General features: G+C 39.9%; 1 protein-coding gene across 1 annotated transcript in view; it reads right to left on the bottom strand.

The window, feature by feature from the left end:
• Positions 1-27,394, bottom strand: part of LOC101170442 (dolichyl-diphosphooligosaccharide--protein glycosyltransferase subunit STT3B) — an 80,061-nt gene extending 52,667 nt beyond the window's left edge. Inside the window, exon 1 of the mRNA XM_023959614.2 lies at positions 26,874-27,394. Coding sequence (XP_023815382.1) covers positions 26,874-27,133 — 260 coding nt within the window. The 5' untranslated portion in view covers positions 27,134-27,394. The remainder of the gene's footprint in view (positions 1-26,873) is intronic.
• Positions 27,395-27,652: the final 258 nt, after the last annotated feature.

Here is a 27,652-nt window from a genome sequence, read left to right as displayed (position 1 = left end):
GATGTCGGCATCAACCCAGGTAATGCACACATAGAAAGAAATCCAAACGTTTATGTCCATAAATGAAGTTATGTGTAATAAAGTGAAATGGCACAGGGAATAAGTATTGAATACGCTTACTGAAATTTATTTAATACTTAGTGCAAAAACCTTTGTTGGTGATTACAGCCTCAAGACGCCATAAGACGCCTCCTAAAAGTTTGGATTTCTTTCTATGTGTGCATTATTTGGGTTGATGCCGACATCTGATGAACATTTCATGTCAATAGCTCGATTAGAAATATGTTTTTTGAGAGAAATGTTGACGTGTTCAATACTTATTTTCCCCGCTGTAGGTTGTAGCTAGTTGTTACCGTTATTTGTTAGTGAAGAATACTGCGTTGTAATTGTATTCATTTGCAACACGGCCGCCAGGGGATTGTGTGTTTGGCGGGGGGGTTGTGCGGTTCACCGCGACACTGCGGTGATCAAAAATTCCACACCGTCACAGCTCTAGTTAAACCAAAGTTAGACATTTTAAGTCTAAAAAAGAGCAATGCCATTTTTAAAACCTGGTTTTAACTCACGGTTTCATAATGAAACCAATTCCATTTACTGATTCAGCTGCAATTTCTGACAAACCGATTACATCTTCCAGAAATAGTCCTTTCAACAAAAATACCAAACCTTTTCGAAATATCCGTTGTCACGCTTTTGACTGCACGTCATATCTTATTTCAGACCAACAAAGACCATTGAAAGTAGATATATAATAGTCAAGTCCCATTCTTTTCAGCTGCTCACAAGCTGCAGCTAAACATCTAAACAAATGAGAAGAAGAACCTGAACAGAAAAGGTTTAATCTGCAGCCGCTTTTGGGACCGTAGAGGGCCGTGAACGTCCAACCGTATGGCTTTGAACACAGAACCATCTGACGCTTTAAGGCTCCCTGCATTCAGATGAAGACTTACAAAGAAAACAGGATCCAAACAAAGCTGTGCTGCAGTGTGATACGGCGCCTGCTGCAATGACCTAAGACATTCATGGTCAATCGAGACCTCTACGTCTTATATAGACTTCTGTGAAAATACACCTTGAGCAATATCAGAAATGCAACAAAAGCAGGTTAAGACCATTGGCTGTATTAAGGAACTGGAGCAAGAGGTCCAATCCAAATTCATCCCCTACCCCTCTGGCTCCTCCCTATTGCTCCAACTGTAGGGTTATTTGAAGTATTAGTGATGTCTGAAAGTGTTCTTTTTTTAAGTAGGAGCAACAGTGACTTAGAGCTGGCTATCCCTGTGCCGGTAGGGTGCTCCGCATCATGCTATGGCATGGAGGACAAACGCATTTCTTTACATAGGCGTGCTTTGAAGCACAGAAGTTTACATTTAAATTTAAGTAACCGATGTGTATTTTCCATCTTTTTACCCTTGGAGGGATAAATGTAGATGTAGGGAGAAGCCGTAGGGGTAGGGAAGCAATTGGATTTGGCTAGTTTGATGCCACCCATAGAAAATGGCTCCAACCAAATGAAGTCAATCAGTTGCTTTTTTTTTTGCAATACGGATGGCGTCACGTTTGGAGCCAGACATCGTCAGTAAGCGGTGATTGGTCAGTCAGTCTGAGTCATCATTTCTATTGTAACCACTCTTCCCAATCAGGAGTAAGCTTGTTGGAAGACCACACCCAAATTAGGCTACACAAAATCTCTCAAACATTTTGACCGTTGTGGGGGCCAGCAGGCTCCACCTATTTTTATTGGGGCAGTTTATAACTTTATAACTTAAACTTCAGGGAAAAAAAGAGGATTATCAAGAAAATGCATTTAAAAAAAAGGTATCAGAGCCAGAATGGTTCTTCTGACCAATAGAATGACTGAGTTACAGCTGTTTATCTCTCTATAGAAGTCTATGGGATTTTGGCATCTTGGTGCCATTTCCTGTTTGGAACATCAGGGGGTCACTCAGTCCAGGTCCCATATAAAGTCGATGGTTACGACAAATCTAGCGTCATCTGACCCTGATTCGACTTTAGGGAGTTTTTCTTTATTGAATCTCAAATATTTTTCTTTACAAAACAAATATTTTTATCCCTCAGAAATGTTCAAGAAAAAGAATTAGATAAGATGATGAAACCCTCCAAACTAACGGCTAAAATATTCTCATCCTTTCAAAGGAATTTACTCTTTTTGGTCATTAATTAAAAGGTAGTAGATTTTTAACAGACTTACATGAATAGTTTAGCAGTAAGTGCACCTTACACCAACAGAGAGCAGGACCAAAGGTCAACTCTCAAAGGGCCAAATCGAGATTATCTGCACTTACAAAACTGCAAACTGACCTGCAAGGAATCCATCAATGACAAAACCATTAAGCAACTATGCTCTCTCTGTTCAATACCACCACAAGTAAGAGGGCAGCTGCTGTACAATTAACTATATCCAGGTAGGTGAGTATTGATTCACTCTTGTGGGAAAAGATTAGAAATCTGCTGCTTCCAAACAGCTTTGGGTTTTTGAACCACAGCTTTTATTCAGCTGAGAGGATTTTTATGTACCGGTAAATGTAAGGTTCAAATGTGCTTAAGACATTAAAAACGAAGGGTTTAAGTGTCAAAACCTCAATTGTTTAATTGTTCGATGTCTCATTCATGCCTGAAAATAGTTATGCATCGCTTTAAATGAGCTGCACAACTTTGCTCACCACCTGCTAGATTTTTATGTCCTAAAAAAACATTAAGAACAGCCAACCCAATGGGAGTCGACACCATAAGCCGCGTTTACATGTGCAAAATATCTTGATCGGATCAATGGTCGAATTAGAATTCTACCGGGTACATGGGGCCCAGAAAAACGTTTTCCGATTATAACAAACGTTCAAATGGGTCCAGGGCTCCAGGCTGCGACCAAATGGTCGCATTTTGCGACCAAAATTTGAGAGTGTGCGACTGAATTTTACATCCAGTCGCACATGTGCGACCAGTTAATTTGCCTCCCCCAGCCTCCGTATTTTTTTTTCATTAAACATGGAAGGGGCACGTCAATGATCAATGCAATAATCAATGAGACGCGAGCGCATTCGCACGCAAACGAACACACTCGCACACATACTCATGAAACGCGAGCACACACACGCGTGATGCCTCACTGTGAGGCGGCCACTGCGTGTGAGAAGAATAGGGAAAGTCACTGTAAGTGGCTAAAATGCGTGGAGGGGGCGGGGCCTAGAGATAGTCGAGCGCGCGTTGGAAGGAAACGGAGATAAAAATCATCACAACCTGATATGTGCGTCTGAGCTATGAATAAGCGAACTATTGATTCGTTCTTCCACCTTGCAGCTAGTGTACCAGTGCCAGAGTGTACAGCAGGGGGTCTCAAACTCGCGAACCAAACCACGGTTCTCATGCGTGGCTGTCACTGCAGCACATCGCTCCCGTGGGAGATGGTCAGCTGAGGAGCATAAATGTCCCACACCTACATGCGTGACAGCTAACGGGGCTCTAACATTAAACATGTGCGAGCAACAACACGATTTAGTTTTAGACACACTTAAAACACGTGGGGAAAATGCAACGATTGACGTGTTTAAGATGAATCAGCGCCGCGTCTGGATTGTTGTGGAGACCAGGCCGGGGGGGAGGGAGGGGGGGGGGGGGTGTGAAGGCCGAAGCTGCAGCGAGACTTAAGGAGAACTGGAAGTTGTTGTCCTTAAAATTCAATTTAGTTTTAATATGCCTCTTCCCCTTAGTATGATCTGTGATTTGTGATATCATATCTTTTATAATTATTTTAATGTTTTGTAATGTATGTAGCCTATTTTTAATCAGTTGGCATATTAATTTATTTTAATTGACCACTGAACTACAAAAAACCCATCAGGACACATGTCCCATAATGCATTGTTTTGTAGTCTGTAGGGCAGCTTTCAGTCAGTTCAGTACTAAATTTCCAGCTGTGTTCGTGTAGGTTTGCCCCTTGCTCCCACCCCTTTCTCGTGATATTTTTGTTTTGATTGACAGGTGATGTTGGAGCAAAAACAAAAATATATGTCACACACCAGGTGATCTGCGCAGCGTTGCGTCCATCTGGGTGATCTCAAACACGCTTATTGTGCATCTTGGCTGCACCTATTTGGTGTCACCAACATGAATTTCCATCCCTTAATGTTTACATACATTTAAGTATTGTTTGAAACTGTGAAATGACCGAAAGGTTACTACGGTAATCACTTTGTTACTAAAAACGTTTTTTTAATTCTAAATGTATGGTATTTTGTTTACCATTTGTACTGTCATGACAGCGATGGTGCTGTCAGTTTACCTTGTTGTTGCATCTTCAAAAGTGCAGAATAAAATGTGACACTGAATTTGAAAGAGCACATTGTAATTTCTGCATCTATTATTAAAGTATTTATTAGTAATACAGTGGAAATTAGTAGATTTGGTTAGAATGTTGATTTACGGAATGCGCCCCTAAATTTTCTGGTTGTGCCCCTAAAATTTTCAGTTGGGGGCCATTGTGCTCCTAGTGAAAAAAGTTAGTCTGGAGCCCTGGGGTCACACTTTCGGTCGGAATAAATCATTTGCACATGCGCAGTAGTGTTTGAAATACCGGAAGAGGAAATAGGTTCCACCGAGAGGCTACATACATAGATATCTGACAGCTCGGTAATATCTTAGATGATCCTCTAAACGTGCTTTTATTAATGTTACGGTTATTTATAAAGCGCCTGTTCACTTATTTTATTTGTGGTCAGTGCTTTTTTTTTGTGGAAGAACGGAGACAAAACAAGCCAGGTCTAGGAGAGGCTAACACGCACTAACAACAACATTTAGCCTGGATGAACATAAAATCCATGCCGGAAATGCTGCAATCTGCATCTTGGCTACACGTAAATACGAGGGAACAACATCAGCCTTTATTTTGTCGGGATACAACTGGAAACACAAATCCACGTGATTGTTTGAACGGTTTCTGAGGACTGAGCGTCAATTCTGTTTTGAAAAGCTCTCACACCGCCCCAAAGCCGCTGTGTGAGGTGACGGTCCAAGCTCTGCCTGGACACTAGGCCTGTACAATATACCGCAAATTTATCGTTATCGCAATATCAAGCAGTGCAATATCCATATCGCAAAAGTCAGCAAAAATCGCAATAAATGGTTACCTTAAATGTGCTAAAACAATCCTATGGCAGCTTGAAGCATTTAACAAATCAAATAAACCCATTTATGCATTTGACCAATTGGATGGACCCTTTCCGATGTTGACCAATCAGATGAGCCCTTTCATGTTAGATGTTTGCCTCCTACATCAACGAGGGTCATTTGGAGTATCATTTTTTTCAACTGCTGCAATGAAATGGTAATGATGTTCTTGGTTGTTTTGCCATTTGTTTATATACCGCAAATTGTATCGTTATCGCAATATTGATCACTAATATCGCACATCGCAAGTTTTGCTCATATCGTGCAGCCCTACTGGACACACGCTTTTACCAAGAGACCCGGTTCTCCTGAGTTCAGCAGCTCATTCACCTAGAGCTGCGGGAGGGTCGCAATCCGAAGTCTCCCACACGTAACAAAGCATCCTCCCTTCCCCTCAAACACAAAGTCCGTCCACTCTGCTCAGAGACACGGGCCACCGGTCCACTTGACTAATCAAGTGCAGGAGCGGACTACATCTTTTTAGGGCTGCACGATATGAGGAAAACTCGCGATATGCGATATTGGTGATAAATATTGCGATAATGATATAATTCGCGGTATATAAACAAATAGCAAAACAACCCAAAAAAACGATTTCTGTGTTCACTGCAACAGTTTAAAAATTATACTCCAAATGACCCTCGTCGACGTAGGAGGCAAACATCAAACATAAAAGGGCTCATCTGATTGATCAACAACGTAAACGGGTCCTTCCGATTGGTTAAATGCATAAAGGGATTTATTTCATTTGTTCAATATTTCAAGCTGCCATTAGATTGTTTTAGCACATTTAAGGTAACCATTTATTGCGATTTTCGCCGTCTTTTGCGGTATGCATATTGCACAGCTTAATGTCGCGATAATGATAAATTTGCGGTATATTGTGCAGGCCTACCTCTTTTCCATTTTCACTTCCAGTCACTTCCCTCAGTTTATACTGGATCACCACGGATGAGTCAGGTGGGAAATAAAATACATGAAGTAATAAAGTAAAATAACGAATAATTATTTAACAACGAAAAATTAAACCCCCCCCCCAGACAGTAACATCGTCCATCCCGATGGTTTACAGCAAACATAGTCAACTGCCAATTTAAGGGACATCGTCCAACCCTACTGACTATGTTGGCTTGACAAGCGATACACGAAATTTGATTGGACCCGATGTTTTATGACAGCTGATGCATGATATACCAGATTAAAAATTGGAAGCATTAATTGAAGCGCTAGAGATCAAGAGCACAAACTGTAGGGAAAACCTCCATATTCAATGATTACAAAGAATAGCCTGCAATGAAACTACAGGTGTGTAAATATGAATTGTAGGTAAGCTCGTCATTTTCCAAAACGTTCAATTTACAGTTCAAAGTTAACCAAAGCTGATGAATAATAGGTTCATTTATCAGTTTCCATCAAACATGGTCATAATTACAGTAATCTGATGGTAGGGCTCTAAGCTCTTTTGCACATTTATCTGAAAACAACAAGCGTGTTTTTATTGCTCTAATATCTTTTTTGCACCATCTAGTAACTGATTTGAATCTCATTGTACATGCAGACAGTGAGAATAAAGGGATTTCGAAACAAACATTTCAAACAAAACAAATAAAATCTCTCAGATTTAACAATTCTTTCATAACATTTAAAACAAAAGTATTTTTGAGTAACAAATTAAAACAAAAAAAAACTAAAACTTGACCAAAAAAATTGCTAACCAGCATTTTGGAGATAAGAGCCAAGTCTAGCGTTGAGTGGCAGCAGAGCTTCCTGCAGCAGCACTCAATTTCTGTCAGAGAGACATCAATTGACTCAGAATTTGCAGATTTTCCCTGTGCCCACGTCCTCACAGTAGAGGATAAGGCGCTCGGTTACATTCTTGATGTCTGACAGCCTTCACCATCTACCATTCCAGAGACCCAGACTTGGAACCGCTGCCTCCATCTTTTGTTAAAGGTTCAGGTGCACAACTATACTTTTTTTATTTTCAAAGCGGGGTTTTTTAATTGCGAATATGCCGTTTTTACCCAAACTCAAAAGCCTGTGTCGTTTTTTAAGACATTATCTAGGGCTAAGTATCACCAAGAATTTCCAGAAAATTAGTTGCATGCACTTATGACGTACGGGCGATGCTGTTGTGCAGTGTCCCTACGCCACACTAGTTTTTAGTAAACCATTCATCACAACACCCTTACGGCTAGATATGGGCTGCCTGTGGGGGACAAATCTGTACGACATGCCTGCGACATGTCGCTCCCAGAAAAAAATCAGCATAGACATTTTCGTTCAGCCAGATCACCGTTGGGTCCAAGACCTCGATATTTCATTCATCGTATCCCATACAAGTTTGCCCCCATCCACCCATTCTTTATTCTGCTCTCCCAATTCCACTGCATATCCTTCACAGCTCTTCTCATGAGTTTTGAAGGGAATCATGCATTATTACGGTCTTTTTTAGTTAAATGCCCTTAAATGTATTTGAAAGTGGTACATTTTTTGCTGGAATAGGCAAGCTAAGAGTGTGTTCTGTAAATCCTAGCTCTAATTTTTCTCTATTTGAGTTGACCTCACTTTGGCTAAAGGTGAGTAAACAGGGTCCTGCAGGTGGTCTCATATGAAACTGATTATTTTCTCCTGCCCAAAGCAATTTTATGAACCCAATTTTCTTAAATTATGAGTTTTGAGCTTTGATTGAACCCCTATTTACTAGAAAAAAAACACCCTCAAGCAAAAAAAAAATGAATGCGCTCCAATCAACTTCTAAAAAAAAAAAAAAAAAAAAGAGGTTTAGGGTAAATTATTTACATCTTTTACCATATTTGTTTTCTCCATGCTTTGACAATAACCTCTTTTACTCATAAAAGCCATTTCTTTTTATGAATAAAATAATACAATAATCAGATCCAATACTTGGGTGAATTAGGTCACTTTTAAACCTTTTGGAATGAAGCCTAAATTTGAACAAAATAAATACTAGAAGCATTAACTTGTTATAACAACTTTTCTAAAACAGCTTCTTAGTTCAAACTTGATCCTAATTTCTTCCCAAGATGCTGCAAATGCAATAAACCCAATTACAAACTGCTGGATTTGGGAATTTTTCAAGTGTCTCTAAAATGAATGATTCAAAGAAAATGAAAGATTTGTAGTTTCAGACAGTTTAATAGGTAGGAGGGAGATAAGATATGAAGTTCCCCAAAGCACAAAGTCCCTGAATCTCAAACAGCAGCCAGTGAATCAAAGGAAGCAGATGAAAGGCACACCAATTCCACATTTAACCAAGGATTCCATCGGGATAGAAACTTCTCTTTTATTAAAATCCACCATTTTCACCAACCAAAAATAGGGAAGGCGCTGGCAGCCAGGCAGAAACAGCAGGGAGCAGCAAATTCCGGAGACTGGGTGCAATTACCGGCACAGAAAGAGCACTGCTGTCATAACGAGGGGCTAATCAGCTGGATATCATAACAGCAAACACTGTGGACAAACATCAGCGGCAGTTTAAGGCCTAATCAGCACTGGCCAGTGTTTCTATTGAGAGAATTCTCAAATGAAAAATGTGTTAAATAGCCATGGTAATACGTCTATGAAGACTATGTTGCGGGGTCCCGCCGGGAAATGATGCAGAGGAGCCAAGGTAGGAGCGTCCTTTCTTTATTACAAGAACCATGAGCACTTCATTAGCTGCACGCAGGGCCACATCAGGTCATGACACCTCCGTCACTCTCCTTTACTTCCTGTGATACTTCCTTATAACCCCTAAGCCCCTCCTACGGGGCGGTGCTCTCCATTAGGCCACAGGAAGGTCACAGGAAACAGTCTTATACATAAAATAAATAAACAGTGTGGCAACCACAACCAGCTGACGGTGCCACACCGTCACACTCATTCATCCAGGTTGATTCCATCATAGTAATGGGTTTAAAGGTTGTCATCTGGACTTGGTTTTTAAAGTTGAAGACGTTTCACCTCTCCTTCAAAAGTAGGCCTGCACAATATACCGCAAATTTATCGTTATCGCAATTTCAAGCTGTGCAATATGCACATCGCAAAAGACAGCAAATTTGCTATAAATGGTTACCTTAGATGTGGCAAAACAATCTTATATTAGCTTGAAGTGTTTAATGGATCAAAAGAATCCCTTTCTGCATTTGACCAATCAGATGGACCCCTTCACGTTGTTAACTAATCGGATGGCGCCCTATTATGTTGTATGTTCGCCTCCTATGTCAACAAGGGTCATTTGTAGTATAATTTTTAAGCTGTTGTAATGGAATGGGAATAATATTTTTGGTTGTTTTGCTAATTGTTTATATACCGCAAATTATATCGTTATCGCAATATTAATCACTAATATCGCATATCGCGAGTTTTCTTCATATCGTGCAGCCCTATTCAAAAGGCTTTGTCAATTCTGAAATTTACCAGCTATTACAGAATTGACAAGGCCTTTTGGATAAGAGGTGAAACGTCTTCAACTTTAAAAACCAAGTCCAGATGACAACCTTTAATTCAATTCAATTTTATTTGTATAGCCCAAATTCACAACAACAGTCGTCTCGATGGGCTTCATATCGGTAATTGAAAAAGTAAAACATAAAATCAAAAGGTTCATGAATACATAGAATTCAATAGGAAAATACTAAATACAACTAACACACTGACTAAACTAAACTGGCATCCCTGCCCTCCTCTTTCGCGGTGAAATGTAACCACAATATTTTCACTCATTCAAAGCCTTAATTCAATTTTGTTACGAAACCTTTAAACCTACTACTAAACCTACTACTATGAGCCATGGTAATTACAAAAAAAAGGTGTGTCTTGCAGTTCTCTTAAGGCTCATACGACCACCTCAAGGGACATCATGAATATGGAACGTACCATTGACGAGTGTAGGGAATCATGAGGAGTTCGTAAGGCTTATGGAAGTTACACGCACTTATAAGCTACCAGTGATGCTGTCGTACGATGTCCTTATGCCACACTAGTCATTAGTCAGGTGTGAGTGCTGGCTCCTTACTGACTAAACAAATTGAACACAAGATGTGCATGTGATAAGCAAGTGTTAAGGACGCCCACACAAACTATATTCTGTCTTATTTCCTTATTTCTAACAGGTTGCACGAGAGGAGTGCGCACTTATCACGTGAACAGGATTGAAATAAGACTATGACCTGTCACTTGCAGCTTGTCCATAGAAAAAAAATGTGCATACAAGTTTTCTCTCTACGGGTTCACCAAGCTGTATACGATCTTGGTATTTTATGCATGCCAACTGCGTGCCTCAAAGGTTTGCCCATTTTTTACCAACAGACAGCCCGTATCTACCCATAAGGGCAGTTCTGACCAATTACGTCACTATTTCCCTTCAACAATGTTTTCAGTAGGGCTGCACGATATGAGGAAAACTCCCAATTTGCAATAATAGTGATTGATATTGCGATGACGATATAACGTGCGATATATGAACAAATAGCAAAACAATTAAATACAATATTCCATTTCACTGCAACAGTTTAACTTAAATAAGAGTCCACATAACTTACTTATAATACACTCCAAATGACCCTCGTCTACATAGGAGGCAAACATCTAGCGTGAAAGGGCTCCATTCGGTCAGTCAATAATATAAAGGAGTCCATGCGGTTGGTCAAATGCATAAAGGGATTTATTTTGATTTGTTAAATACTTCAAGTTGCCATAAGATTGTTTTAGCACGTTTAAAGTTATCATTTATTGCAATTTTTGTGATATGCGTATTGCACAGCTTGATATCGCGATAGTGATACATTTGCGGTTTATTGTGCAGGCCTAGTAAACACATTTCCACTTTAACATGCCTCTGTAAAGTTATACGCTAAAGATTTAACATCTTTAAAAGAAAGAAAAAACTCCAAAAGAGATCATATATTTGCTGGTTAAGTGTGTTTATAAAAGGCCCAAAAAAAAGCATAATAAAACCAATTTCAAGCAATTAGAACTGTAAAACAAACAAACGCCTAGCTCGGACCAAACAATATTAATCCATGTAGGAGTGTTACAGTTGCTCTGTGATCTGCAGAACAACTCATCACAGAAAGGTGGCAAGACATTTATGCCTCATTGGTTTGAAAATCAGAGCAAGGCACTCAGTAACATCCCAGTCAGGGAAATAGAAGTCTGTGCTCATTACCCCCATCTGCAAACTCAACAATCATAAAGACGGCATGCCTGCATCCTAACAAGTTATTGTTGCCCCAAAGCTGCCGTTCCTGCATTAACCGGCGTGCAACCGTGGTTCCAAAATCCTTTGGGGTCAAAATCTGCTGTAAGGGTTGAATAATTATCCAGCGTTCTCAGTACCACTGCGGTCCCTTCATCATTATTTCCTACCACATGGCTGCATCTGCTCTTTTATATTTTACGGCTATGAGATAATGGGAAACAACAGAGGATACAGCCCTGTTCTCCCCTTTGTTCTTTTTTTTCCTGCAGTGGTGACACAGCAATGTTTCACTTTTCCACAGGGGAGTCTTTGATTGGGTTAAATTCCAAAATTCCTAGTCTGTTTAGTGAATAGAAAGCATAGAAAGACAAAATCCGGAACAAAGCTAGTGAGAATGGAGCCTTTTTCCCCGTTTAAATTACTTTACGTAGCAAAAATCAGTCGTCTCCTTGAAAAGTTTATCAATAAAAGCTGGTGATCCACCACTAAATTAACAACAAGGATCCACTGCAGCAGTAATACCCACTAGATCTGCAACAACACCCACCTTATGCGTTTAAACACCTACCAAGACAAAAAGTGGATTCCACACTCTAGGATTCATGACCCAAAGAAGACAAGCCAGATATGGTGAAAATAATGAACCCCTATTGTGTTCTTATACTACAATTGGAGTTCAAGCCAGGCAATTTAAGACACACTTCTAAACAATGATGAGTTTTGTTCCTCCAGGTTTACACAACAAAGGCTCTTAATGTTACCACGGTAACCCAACTAACCCACCTCTCAGCATGTGGCGGCCACTAAAACAGCTGCATGACCCACTTTGGACTCACTACAATGGAAGAGCTGACACATTAAGAACAGCTACAGGGCCTGGGAAGTCAAAATAATCCCATATCTATGCAAATGAAAAGAACTCGTTCCCAATCGCGAATCAATTCGGTCCGTTCCTCTGTGAGGCTGCAGCAGCTGCTCAGGTTATAACTCATTTAAAAACAGCTGTGACACGCCTTAATTGGGTGGGATGTCATACTTTCAGCGTGAACTCCAAGGGAGCAGCAGCTTTATCCCCAAGCCGCTCCACGCAGAAACCCCGAAATTCCCCAATCTGACTTTGTAACTCTAAGAAATTAAGAACAGCAAGATAACGCATCGGCACGAAAGGCACTGCGATAGCATCATGGTAGAAAACTGGGCTTCGGGCAAAGAGAATACATAAAAGGCAACAATGGGCTCATCCTGCATGTAAACTCTGTACTCTCCTCTCATACCCATACATGTGGAGAGGTGAAGAAAGTGAAGGCTTCTACTCATCTAAGAAGCAAATCTCCAAATCCTTGCCAGAGGCAGATACAGATCCAGCACCCCTTGTGAACTGGGAGATGCAGTGCATTGAACTCACAGCCAAATTCAGCTTTTGTTTAACAGGCCACATCAAATGGGACAAAGCCTTTGGTGGGAGTGCTGTAATGATGTTAGAATTCTGCCTCTACCTCTAGCAACGAAAGGGGGGGGTGTCTATAGGGTGTTTGTGTGGGAGTGTAAGATGAATAAAGGGCTGCTAAAAACTCTCACAGTACAAGATCAGTTATTACACCTCAGACGAGGAATGCACAAAAGCAAATTGAGATTCTAATTTCCACAGTAAATAAAGGTGCTGATGCAAACAGTACAGCTAATGGTACGATCTGAACATTTTACACATCTCCAGTTTGTCAGGGATCATCTTTCATGGGAATACCTTCCTGTTATCACAGCTAAATAAGTAAAACTCTGTGCCTTCATGCAAGGTTTAAAACTCACTGAAACACACATGCAGTCCAACAGATCAAAATGTTCCTTACAGCGATCCAACGATAACCTTATTTTCTCTAATACACACAGTGTGGAAGAAAACACATCACGTTCAGTCGATCTGCCCCTAATCTACCAGAATAGAAAACGTAAAGATGGTGTAAGCCTGCAGACGCCCATTGAACACTATGTTGTGGTTCCCACCAGCTACGCTCAAACTGCTTATTTCTTTTTAGCACTGTGCACCCACTTCTGACACCAACTCGCTGGCATTCAAACAGACATCTCCCCTGTCCAATTGTTGACAAGTGGGATGTGCAGATGGGCCATTTTATATTGAGAAAACCCTTAAATATAACTTTTTTTTCCTCCATTACTGAAAAAGGTGTTGTCTGCAGATTTTGGTGTAAACTTAAAGTACGGTCAGTAAAAATAAAAAAATAGTCTATTGAACTATATCCAGGTACAATAATAGATGTCATCACTTTTACTTGCATGTCATTGAGCAACTAAATGAAGTTTGAGCTCTGCTTCAAAAGTGTTACACAAATGCAAAAGTGTCCGCCTGTCCATAAAACATTTGGTTTAAATTTTCCTAAAATATTCACCTGAGCAGATGACAAATCTCTATAAGGTAACATAAAAAACTTGAGAGAATTCCACGAAATATATTTTTTAATAAAAAGATATTTTCATTACAAAATTGTGAAGGCCCAACTACGGGAAATGTTGAAGTCTGCATTTGTCAACTCACATAAAGATATTTATCTACACTTTTTTACCTTCAACCTAATCTAAAACTAAAAGCAGTTTAAATTTCATAAAAGTTTTGATATACGCTTTTTTTTTTTTGAAAGTCAAAGTCAGGCAACACGTTTTTGATACATCTTTCTTTAAAAAAAAATAAATAAATAAAAAAACTAGTGGCTGTGAAGTTCAGCTTTGAAGACTCCCGGTTGAGATGAAACTCAGGAGTGAAAAAGACCATCACAGGCTTATGCAAACTTTGTAGTCTTTGATTCCCAATGTCAAAGAAAAGTAGCGTTCAAGGCAATAGCTGTCACAAAAAATAATGCAAAAACGGTTAAAAAAAAAAAAATAAACTGGAGAAGAGAAACCAATTAAATGTAGACATAAAAGGAATCTACTTTACAGATAAAGTGCCATTTCTTTGAAAACAAGAGTAAAAGAGAGACATTCGAACAAACATGTTTAGCAAAACTGTTCACTGAAATAACAAGTAAAAAAGCTTTGAAATCTTTTGCCATCACAAGAGTTCCTCAGGGTTCAACTAAAAAGTAAATAAGGAGAGGAAATCGTCTATAATTTTGGAAGAGTGTTGGAAAAAGAGGTAGGTTGGCAAAAGCCAGCTTTAACTGAAAAACTGTAATGGAGGATTGCCATTTAAGTTGTTACACAGCATTTATGTATTTTTCTCTAAACCTTGGAGTTTGCTTTTGCCAGTTTGGAAACTCTTGTCACACAAGTATAAACACTAAATGGTGTATGCTTTTATAGTAGTTTTCTACCTTGAGTTAAGGCCTTCAAGTGCTTTACATACAGTCTCATTCACCCACGTGCGTGACACCAATCTATTGCCACCAGTAGCAATGTGGGGTCTTCCCCAAGGACACTTCGACACATGGGTGAGCATGGTAGGGACCGAACCTGCGATCAACACAGAGGTCTACCGCTCTACCTTTACACCACAGCTGCCCAAAGTAGGGAAGTCCAGAGTACAAAATGAGAAACACAATAAAAAGAAATGGCGTGAGAATCCAGATGGTATCACTTTACCCAACACAACTGAATTTTGAGGTTAAAGCACTTTTATTACCCACAAGGGGAATTTTTACGTTTTAGTAACCAGTTCACAGGGATTCTTCATTTATTGTCAGTAATTGTATCGGTGGAAAGAAACCAGTAAGTGTTGCTGTTTTTCAAATGTCTAATCCATTGAAAATTTAACATTTATAAACAGGGTTATGGCCTTTTTTCATTAAAGTGTAAACCACATTTATGGCGTACAATAAGTTGTGAATATTGTTTTTTTTTAATAACTACTTTTTGAAAATGACTGAAATTGAGTGTCAGTTTCTGCAGGTCTCTTCTGCAGATCAAGTTGATACCTGCCAACAGATGTGTTGCTTCTGTCATTTCCAGAGTCAGACTTGGTTTTGTTGGTTAAAACTGCCTCTTGCCTGCAATCAAGACCACAACTTTTCCACCAACGTCAGCAACATAAAGAGTAGTACATAACTTACGTATCAAGTTATTTCTGGAAGTATTATAAACAGTCATTCAAACGGTTGAGAAGAAACATAAAGTGACGTAGAGAAGGACAGAACGGTTCCTGCCTGCGGTGGCTACAAAGACATCAAGCACGAGTCTGCTTTCAATCCTCAAGTATAACACACAGGTTTCTTTTCCCTGTGGGGATTTCATAAGATATAAGATTAAAATAGAGATCAGGGTCCTATATGTGGGCAGTGATGCTGCACTTTGTTAAAGTAAATTGAACACCAATACGTTTTAAAAAGTCGTGTTCTTATTGGTAAAAAAAGAAGAAAAAAACAATATTTCATTTGTTCATTATTTGAACAATTTAATAAGTCAATACTCCAGAGCTTCTCAAAGTTTTTTTTACAGCTCTACTTACTGATCTCATCCGTCTTTTGCAGTTCTGTGCATTTTTAGCTGAACTATGAGAACGCCGCTGTGATGTGAAAGCCATTTTCAAGATTGACGATCTATTAAAGCTGTCACCATGTCCCGTCTACCCTCCATTAGTCCACCTGTCATCTTTTTAATTCCCTCCCCTCAGGACTCCTTTCGCCACTCATCCTCTACGCTACACCTTCATTCACCGGCACCAACGGACAAAAACGAATGATGGCCGTGTTCTTGTTTCTCCACCATCAGTTGTCCACATTAAAAACAAAAGCCAGGCCACGGATCGTGACGATCTGAAATGATACATCCAGATGAGCTTAAAGGGAGCTACCCTGATGAAAGAATTTGCCTTCAAACAGCAGATACATCGGCATCTCTGTATCAAATTAACTGTAAGTAGTTTAGAGCTAAAGACTTATCACATTGGTGTTATAGTTCAAAGAGACAGATCCAGAAATGTAAATAAAACCATTATGTCTGTGATATGCCTAAAGTCAAAGAAGAATGGCAAAAAAGTTTTATTAACACAACTACTGGTATGTAGAAATGTGACATTTAGTTCAGGAATCAAACCCTAAAGTTCAAATACACAAGTTTCCCTTTAAACTGATACCACTGAACTACATGCACCAAAAATCAATCCACGCCAAACTACAGATCACATTAAACCTTCTAACATCAGAGCTTTAGCTACAGTGCTGACATTCTTTGAACTACCGTAAATCTTCAACTATTTCCAGGCATCTCCAACCCAGTAATTGCTGATTGGCTGGATTGAGAGAGAGTTTCAGATTTGACTGAACACACCTGATCCAGGTGACTAATAATTGGTTCAGTCATTCTTTGGGGCTAAAGATCCAGCATTCAAGGGCTAAAGTGTTTATTCAGTCATGAAGGAAATCAGCAAAAGAAACACTGACCATGTCTTCAGAGACAATGCCAACAGATCTGTAAATCTGAAAGGATACAGAGGAAATTCTCACGCAAGTCAAGGTTTTTTGGAGTAAAAAGGTTTAAAAAAAACCAAACAAATATTTAAAAGAATGGCATTCAAAATAATAGTAATCTAATTAAAGTATTCTACAAAAAGGATAGGTTTAGATTTCATTCTTGACAACCTATAGAAGATGCTAAACCAACCATTCCTGACAAATCGAAGTTAAAGCTTCATAATATACTGTACCAACAATTACATCTCAAGTTACTGTAGAAAAACTCTTTTTTCCTGACACTAATCCAGGATAATTTACCAAGCCTCACTAATACTAAAGAAATAGAAATAACAGAAGAGCTTTTGCAGAATGGGTCACAGAAACGGGTTAAAACATGTTCAGCCTCTTGACAGATTACTTAAGCAGTTGATCTTGTTAAATGGGTCTTCTGTAAGAAGTCTAACCACTACAGACAACATATAGTCCAACCACGGGCAGACAAAATAACACAGCTAACCTTCCTCTTCAATTACTCTGTAAAGAGCATATTACACATGAACAGAAGAGTACCACAGTAGCTTTCAGAACAATGAACTACCTTGAGCTTTGTCACTAAAACCTCTCTGAGATTAAATGTCTGGCAGGTGTTCATTTCTTTCTTCACTCCTCTTCCTCACTCCTCTGTTTGCAGGTGCACTTGGCCACAGAGATGTATGCCGACTTCTGTCAGTGAGAGGACAGGGATGTTTTAGCACTGAATTCCCAACACCACCAGGAGGGCAGTGAGGACTAGTTTAAAAAAACACCACAAAAAGAGGCCAACAAGCAGTCAGGAGGAGTCAAAATGCAGAGACTGTCTCTGCAAAAATGACTGCAGAAGCCATTAAGTCAATACTGCTTCCTGCAAATGCATCATTTTGCCCATTACTCTCAAATTTAATGTTTGCCAGGAACTCTTATGATATATTGACAAGTTCTGAGAACTCTTTCCCGAAGAACAAATACAAGATGTCTAACATGTCTATTAGAAGCTTACAGCCTCACATGCAAATTATAGTGATCCTGAACTCCTGCTCCAGGAAAACGACATTTGCATAGGCAGTAAAATTACTGTCTGCTACTACAGCCTTTCTGGAGGAAGCGTGGTGCTCCTGCCTTCATCCGAGTGGATGTGTTCTGCAGATTGGATGGTCATGGACCAACAAACACATCAAAACGCCCATGACAACAGCAAGCAAACAAACAGCTTGACAAAAGCTGCAACAGCCGAACAAGCGAGCACTCATTGTCTACTCTGCAAGACGGAACTGATACCCTCCACAGCACTTTCTATATTTAAGCACCAATGGCTGGATTTCTGCCATTATACGTGTTTGAATCTGGGGCAACCTGAAGATCTGCTCCTGTGGTTGATATTGGAAGTGATGGAAAAATAAAACATGTATTCCCAGTGTTGACAAATTTAGATGAAAACTGGTAATATAATTGCTGTCGACAGCACAACAGATTTTTACTGCGCCAAAGTCACAGAACAGGATGGGCCCCAAACACAGAAGTTAGTTTGAATGGTACTTCCTGCAGAGCTCACACTTTGAAACCTCAGGGGAGAAGGAAATCAAATCCCAACTGTCACATACGCTCAACAGAGAGCTCTGGCAAGAGTCAAACTGCAATAGATACTATCACATAACACAAACATAACCTGTTCAAGTACTCTCTGCAACACTGAACATATTTTGAGACATTTTATGTGTGATGCCAACATACAAAAACAAAAAAGCCTTTGGATAACCACTTTTACATTATCTGTAGCCCAAGGGACAGTCCCCATTGTTCTCTGCAACACTGGGTGTCAGAAGAGAGCACAACAAAGGCTTACAGTAAACTATGTATCATTTACATACATATAAAACAACATTCTAGATGTTCGACAATGTCAAGCACTGAAATACGTAAAGAAACTGAATCCAGTTTCAGTACTGGCATCACTGAAACCAAACGTGCGTTGCAGTTGTACTCAGAAAAACGTTGGAATATTATATGAACCAGGCGAGGCTTTTTAAAAAGTGGATGCTGATTTTCTGGAGCATTATAGATTTAATGTTTACTCAATGCTATAGGGAAAAAAAACAAACTCCAACATTTGACACTCATAAAAGAAAGGTTTAGTCAACAAGAATAATAAAAATAAATCAATTTGATCTGAATAACATTAACTACATATGGGGACAGAATTCTAAGCAAAATTGGCTACTTAGTACATACAACTTGAGAAACATTTCCATACATCTTCTTTAGTCATAACTAACCCAATAAAAGAAAAATATAAACATTTTATCCTATCCTACAGTATAATTAGTTAAAAACTCCAACAGATTTGATCTTTAGTCGTCGTTTCTTTCCTGACAGAAGCAGTTCGGTCTCCACTTCCAGAGCAGATGTTTACTGACGAGAAATTTGGGAGGTTTTGATCAAAAACTGAGGCAGATTTATTGCAGAATAAGTCACTCGTACGATACATACACCAAGTGGCAAAACACTTAGCCACCATGAGACCATGTCCGGGGGGAAAAAACATCACACTTTTGCACTTACACTGTTTCTATTAAATCCTAATTATGTGAATAAACACAAACCAACTCGCGCGATAAATTATTCAGAAACATGGCGACGGATGTGAACAATACTTTGACAACAGATACATCTGCATTTCTGCCACGGCACTAGCGCTCATCATCTATCAAAGGAAACGTCGGCATCTTCTTCAGGCTGTGCAACAGCGAGCTCCTTACACGGCTACGCATGAAGCCATTTTGGGAAATCGTGGTTGGTGGTTTTACAGAGGAGCTGTGGATCCAACAGTTCCACATGACACACTCAACTTTAGATGAGCTGTGTGATGCTGTGGGACCTCTGGTGGCGCCAGCTGTGTAGCACCCAAGGCAGCCAGTTCCTACCAAGAACTGTATCGCCATCCGCTTGTTGGTCACGTGACTCATTTCATTTGGAAAAAAGGTTTCCATTGCAGTTTTGTGAAATATGTCCGTTTCAATACGGCTCAAAAACCAACTCCAAGCGCAAACACCTTATTCAAATAATTGTGAGTTGTTTTGAAATTGACGGGTTTACGTTAACCGAATCCATTATCGGTAATCCAATTGGCACAATTGAATAGTAAACGGAAAAGGCAGCTATGGATAAATATTACCTTACCTCAAACGTTTACTACAAACCCAAATCCTTAACATTTTCTAACATTCAATGTATCTGCAAAGGGACAAAAAAGGCAGAGATGCTTGTGTGAGACGAGCTTTTGTAGTTTTGATGCAGACACTAAGGAAAACTTGGCTTAAACTAGATCAGTGTAATCCCCAACTAAAATTATAAATTGATTATCTTTAGACATTCTGGAATGATACCATGCTTCATTGCTGCAAATCTTTTACTCGTTTTACTACATCAAGTTTTAGACTTTTTGGATGAACCGTCGAAGGAGTCTGGGTTTCCTCTAATCAGAACATCTGAACCAAAGTGTGCCGCAGGCTGCTAGTGTCCTGGAAACATTGCAGCTCTTTGTGCGAGTCTTTCACCGTCACTTTTCTTTGCAAAAGGACATCATTAAGTAGGCTGACAAAGATTATTGCATATAGTTAGGCAGACAAATGCATTCAACCACAACAAATATAAAAACATAAAAATGATCCAGAGGAAATGCTTGCTTGGCTTATTGTTTCTTTTTTTTATAGCATGGCCAGTCTGATCCCCATCTTGAACCACTGTTTTGGCCTTCAGGTCATGTTACTGAAAACTACCAATACACAGGCTTTGTTTACCTTGGTTCCCATCTTCTGCTGTTTATTTTCTACAAGCTGAACATCTCAGATGCTCAGACTGTGTCCCCAACACTTGTCCCCAGAGATGCTTGAGAGGGGAAAAATTAAGAGGGCTGACATAAAAGTCTGACGACTAATGAGAGGGGAGCAAATTAATTTTGGAGGTAGAGAAGAAAAGGGATTACGTACGTCTCTTGTTTTTGTAATACTGTGTAATAGAAAATGAGCGTAAGTGGGTCTGATCCAAGAGCACAACATGAAAACCAATGAGTCAGTCTTTCCCACAGAATTGCATTGTACATAAGGTACTCCAAGGAGTGGGATGAAGATAAATATACCAATCTATTTCTGTAACATTTCTGTTTATTTGCTGATGGATTTGTTTGAAACCATGCATGCAATAGAGGACATTAATGTTTGCTGCATCGTCCCGAACTCTTTCTTTTCAGTACAAGAAAAAAAAACTGTGCTAAAGTTAGACAAATAAATGAAAAGTCTGTACCAGTAATACTGCATCCAATAACACACAACCATAAAGCTTAATTATTATTTGTATAGGACAGAGAAGGACCTTCATCTCTGATCATCACAGATCAAACTTGTTAGTTTCAGTCAAAACTTTGACAAAAACGTACAAATTTGATGGAACCCAAAGCAGCTGACAGTCGACCCAAAAGAGGAGAAAAGACTTTCAGCAACTTGACAGCAAACGTCGGCTTGATTTATAAAGATCTTCAAATGTGCGCCACTGCATCCAAAACACTCAGACTTCCCACTACTCTGCTTCTGTCAAGATGCTAGAGCTGCCAGGTTTGGCTCCAGTACTGGCCATCGCTTCACCAAAGCAGACTAAAATGTTTGCTGCAGATCTCTGGTCTTTTCAGACCAAAATAGTGTGAAATATTGGCAAAGAAAGCCAAAGTTCATTACAGAGAAGCAGGAAAGGAGTTGTTATATCTTTAAGTAGCTCCGAGGCTTCAGTTTTCTTTGATCACTAGCTTATGGTTGAGGGCGTACACAGATGGCAAATAATACAACAACAGATGGTGCAAGGAGCCCAATCCAATTTACCCTTGACCCCAGTGTGAACTTTTCAAGTACTGCAGCTACATCAAAATTTTTGATCGAGCAATTACGAGCCGAGGTTTAAGCCCCGGCAATGAACTTCAGCTTTCTAACAAGAGGCTAAAACTGCAGCGAACAGTGAGAGAAACCCCATCTTGGGTTTTTGAGGTAAATATGTAATATATATTTAAAACCTAGTATGAAGTGTCCCCCTTTATTTGGTATGACCTACAGCCATTTCCCTGCTTACACTCTGAAATATCCCTGTTTCTGATTTGGCACCTTTTCTCTTAGCCCAGTTTATTTGGTGGCGGGGGGTGGGGGGGGTAAAACTACAATAGCATGGTTGGTTGTCTTAACTTAATTTGAACTTAATTTGAAGGAGAGAGAGTTTATGGCTGCAAAAGGATGAAGAGCTTTTAACTTTGGCTCCTAAGGATATTAGCAGGCAACAGTGGATGCAGTTTATTTTTCCAAGAACTAAACGTTTTTTATTTTTACAAACTACAGTCCCAGTGAGGCAATAAAAATGTATACAATAGAGATGCAAACATTTTGTTTATATGTTTAAAGACAACAAAAGAACTGTATTTGAGATAAATATCGTTCATTCTAATATTAAACCTTGAACACCGAATTTATAAAACAAATGCAACAGATGTAAAACAGCTGTTCTTCCAAAAAAGAAATCACATGGTGCATTCGGTTCTTAATGCATCACTGAACACCAGCTTTGGCCTAAATTTTCCTATGAGTACAGTTTCATAAAGATAAAAGTTTCACTCCGGACGAGCTTGTACAACACTTTAACGCCTTCCAGTCCTTGGGAGACCACAAGGCTCTCAAAAATGTCACACCGACAACTATAATGCAAATTTAAAGCCAACAAGGTCAAAGCGAAAAGTTTTCTTGTGGTCATTATCTGAAGATCTCCTCTCAATTGTCCATCAATACTCATTTCACACACCATCAAAAGCAGGTTGTAGATCCTTTTCACTTTCTGAAGCAATAACAAAGGGGTGAGCCAAAGAAGGCACATTAATGTGGTTTCTAAGGTTTTAAAGTACTAACTTTTAGTTCATTTATTTATAGAAAATAATCAACTGCCATGTAAAGAAAAAGTAAAAAAGAAAATCATTTAAGGTGAAAGTCATGTACGCATGATGAGTAAAGCACTGCTTTTATTAAGTTTATTCCTGACTTGTAGAAATTTGGACTTTATTTATTCCTTTTTATTTAGTATGAGAGCAAATCCATACATGAAACCAAACGTATATCCTGTTAGTCCAGTAGTTCCAAGTTATGTGCCAGAGAAACAGTTTAGTAAATAATTTAAATGCACTTTTACGTGAAATAGGAGCTCTTCTAATAAGAAAAGAAAAATAAATGGGGTCAAATTCAGGATCAGGTTAAAAGGCGAATTAAAAAAAAACACATTGTAAATGGCAATATCAAATAAAAAACGAATAAAAACAACTATTAACCTAAAACTGTGAAAAGTGAAAAATAATGTTCATTTCCAACGGCTGCAAATTTATATTTTCAATTTTTGTTTTTCGCTTCAGTTTTCAGTTTAATGTTTCATTTCAAAGTTGATCATAATTTGACGTGGGGGTGGGGCTTTGAGCCCATTGGCTGCAAGGACATGATTGACATTAAGTAAATGAGGTTGTGTTGACCTTAAAAGGTCCAGAATGGTTTCTGTTGTTGGCGCTTCTGGAAACGATACCAAACATTGACAAAGCATCATCACTACTGTACGCCTCATCAGAGGGAGCACCAACATCAGACTTAGCCAATGGGCTCAAAGCCCCCCCCCAAAAAAATAAGGCTGAATACTGAAAAATGAGAACTCTGAAGTGAAACTGCAAACTCAGGACTGAAAGCGAAAAAGGAAGAAAAAAACGAAAATCTGAACTGCAGAACAGCATCTGTTACAAACATATATTTTCCTTTGGTAACAGCTTTGGGTTGATAGTTAATTCAAGATTCAAATTTACAATGTCTATTTTTTTAATTTACATTCCGTTTTATTTATTCACGTTATTATCTTGATTTGACTTGATTTGACCCTCAATAAGATAAAAATTAAAAAAAACGCCACAAAGTTGGTCGATTTCTGAAGACGTGAATTCTTAATTGCATGTTTACTGATCTGTATATACAAATGTGAATCTGTATTGTAATTGCATATTCGTTAAATTGGGCTGTCCAAGTATAAAACTGCAAAAGCCCTACTATCACTGATGTTTCAAACTCATCCAAACATGCACCGCTGTACTCTGAGCTAATGTTTTAAAAGCATCATTTCTAACAAACGCAAAGCAATCTTTGAAATTCAATTACACAGAAAACATTTAGATTAATCTTATTTTTTTTAATATGATAAAGATAATTTGGTTAGCATGCAAACAAATAAAGATTCATTAACTGTGTTAAGTGCAAATCTAGGTTGGGTATTGAGAAATTTTCTGAACCTATAAGCTTTTCTTTATATTCTTTTCGTTTTTTAAACACAACTTGAAAAAATGCACAAAAACACTGTCAGAGCAGACGACTGTGTGCTCCAAAAAAGAAAAAAGCTTAAACACCGTCGGCTTTGCTTACTGCTAGAGGACAGGCACAACCATGACAGAGACGGAAGCTCAGCGTTCAGCTAAACAACTTCTGACAAAACATTATTCACTGCAGTTATAAAAACCACTTAGTTTTCCTCAACTAACTCCTTAAGTTTAGGTGGTGGGGGGGTCTTGATGCTCTGAAGGCCAGTAGGGGGTGAAACGTTGCAAAGCCTGCCTTTTTTTTCTTTTTCTTTTTTTGCTGACATGGTCAAGATGTTGTAGTAGTCGTGTCAAACTGCTGGAAAATCTGCTCTAAGCAGAAGCGGCGGTAACATTTCCTGGGAAACATTGTACAATATTTTGGCCAGGATCAAAGACAAGGCTATAACTTCCTCTTTTTTTGTCTTAAAAAGACATTTGCTAAGCTAGCTGGCTAAAGAACCTAAAAAAGGAGGAACATACCCCCCCTCCCCAGATTAGCACAGCTCATGGCGTCTGTTTTTAGCGCAGCATGCCTGATATTTTATTGCCTACAAATCCAATCACAACTGTACAAATTGCCTGCTTGTTGAATAAAAACCAATAGCTGAAAATAATTCGAGAGTCTGCAAACAGAAAACCATCTGAGCACCCCCCGAAAAAGAGCTCCATGTGTGTCTGAAAATGATGGAGGCTGCAATCATAAAAAACAGAGTCTGGTTTATCGATAATCTATACACAACTCTAGCATTTCAGTAGATGGATGCGACGAGGAATTCTCCAGAGCCTCGACTCTCGCTAAAAAAGTGGCATTCAGCAGCTGATGGAGATTGAGAGGGATGAGGCGAAAGCCCGACAACCTAAAACCAAATCCTAAAATGAGAATTACAGATTTATTTCTGCGGGACAAAAGCGCGTTTAATTGACTATTTTAGGCAGTTCAAAGTACTACACTGGAGGGACAACATGCACCTCTATGCACGATTCATTAACAAGACAGATTTTCTGTGAGGCTGTAATGTTTCCACACAACAAATGCAGAAGCGAGAGCCATTTTTCCTGTTTTAGGGTGTTTTCAAACTGACAAAGTCTGTTGGTTCGGACCCTTAATTGGGTCTGTATCCAGACCACTGTCAACCGGAGATTTCTGTTCCACCCCAAAGCTTGTAAACAAAACCATGTGACTTACGGAACTCTTCAGTCATTGGCCAGGAATTACGAGGGTGGGGCAAAGCAACAAGAGAAAGAATAATGGAAGTCCTGGGCCTAATCCTTGTCGGAACAGTTCACTTACTAAAACTTTATATTTCGCTGACCAACTTAGAACGTCTGTATAGCACTTTTTGCGCTACTTTGGTACGGTGGAGGCGTGCTGCAACGCGGTTAGTGAGGAGGTACGCTGATAAGTGTTTATGACATATAGAATATTGTGAAAACAGTGTCAGGATCAACATAATTCACGTTAAAAGTTGTTTTAAGGAGCCTGCATCCGACCACATTTCAATGAGCTGCTGTGTCTTGTCTGGGAACGCCTCGGGGGTCCCCCAAGAGGAGCTGGAGGAAGTGGCTGGCTGGGGCGAGGGACGTCTGGGCATCACTGCTTAGACTGCTGCCCCCGCGACCCGGTCCCGGATAAGCGGAGGAAGATTGATGGATGGATGCTGTGTCTCGTCGTTGCTTTGCTCCGTCCCGTGACGCCTGGCTACGGTGGCCGTTTAGGTTCAGTCTGGTTCAGATGGGTCCCGGACCAGGGTTCGCTCGGGTGTAATCGGACTGAAAATTTGTTCCGGATTATCGGGGAAAACGAACTCTGAGTTCACTTTAAGCCAACCAAATGTGTCCAGTCTGAATGGAGAAGTCAAACGCCACGTCATTGTGAAGAAGATCACAACACCTTCTGTGTGTCGAATCTCTTTAGCTTCTCAATCTATTAAACGAAAGACTAATTTCTAATGCGGATTTCCTACACAAGAGCCCCGGGTCAAAGCATTTGTCTATAAAGCATAATCAGCATGAGTAAAAAGAGAACCTTGTCCATGAACAGAATCCATGAAGGCAGCAGTCAGGCTTCCTGGATCATGGATGTGGCTTGCAGCAGGACAGTGCTGTCATTTGAATGTCCATCATGCCAGCACAATAATCCTGCACAGTGATGACAGGCTCAACAGACCAGACTAACTGCATGCTGTCAAGAGCGGCAAGGACGAGCATTTTTAAGAAAAGAAAAAAAAAGGAAAGTTATTTCTTCTGTTCTTTAAGTCTAGTAGTAGTCATTTAATGCAAGCCGACAGAAAAACTCCAAGAAAAAACTGCGCCAATCAATATTATATTGACGAGCCATACTCATAAACTCCCTTAAGACATTTTAGTTCTACAAGCTGTGAATGAATAATGATTTGAATAAACTAAGAGCAGAGTACAACCTTTTCCAACCATGACTGTCGGGTTATTATACCTTTTTTTTGTTTTGCATTTGCTTTAGCATTCACAAACCAGGCAAATTACCCAGCAACCCTTCGTTTGTGTCACAACTTCTAACAAAAAAATGAATTAATCATTTAAATAAAGTTAAAACTTGCTTTTTTAACGAAAACAAAAAGGAAGTTCAAAGCTAACAGATAAGGCTATAAGCTAGCATTCTCACCATGGATCAAACTCGTGGATGATGCTCTCAAACCGGATGACCGCGAAAAGTCTGGAGCTGAATCCCGCGAGGCAGGCCAGAAAAAGAATGCTGAACGACAGGAGAGACTGCCATCCCGCCGGCTGGGTAAGTCCGCCAGACAGGCCTCCTTTCCCCCCGCCTCCACCGGTGGCGCCGGGTCGGCTGCTCGCGTGCACCGTGCCACTCGCACTGCCGGACGCTTTGTGTTTGCCGTCGCTGGCTGCGTGGTGCTCCGCCATTTCTGCGTGCACTGACTGTCGGTCGGTTGAGCTCGAGCGTCCCTCCTGCCACGCTCCCGTGTCTCCCTCCGCTCCGTACTGTCGTAAATCCCTGCCGGCAGTCTGTGTAGGATTCCTGTCTTGGAGGGTTCCCGGTTGAGTATTTAGGCGGAATTTAATTCAGTACCGCGGCTGTTACATCCATATCTGCGTTCTCACGGGCCACACAGGAGAGCTGCAGCGGTCAATCAGCCTCGCGATTGAACGCCGATGGAAAGGGGCGGCAGCGAAGCGGTGGGCGGGGCGATGTTGAGTTCCTCTGGCCTCTCACGGATCGACAGGTACGAAAGAGGGGGGCTTTGAAAGTTTTAACCAATCAGTGTGGGCCATATTTAGACGGACAAGCAACTCAGCCAATTAGAATGTAGTATTCAGGGGATCCTAGGATTGTAGAGAAAAACTGCTTCTGATTTAAAAAGAAGCATGTCCTGAAAAACTTGTTTCCTCGTGCTTGTATAAGTAACTGATACAAGAAATATT

The sequence above is a fragment of the Oryzias latipes genome, chromosome 11 (genome assembly GCF_053564925.1).
Source record: "Oryzias latipes strain Hd-rR chromosome 11, Olatipes_Hd-rR_3.1".
In the NCBI taxonomy this organism is placed as follows: domain Eukaryota; kingdom Metazoa; phylum Chordata; class Actinopteri; order Beloniformes; family Adrianichthyidae; genus Oryzias; species Oryzias latipes.
Note: the sequence above shows the minus strand (reverse complement) of the source record. Positions and strands in the feature narration are given on the sequence as shown.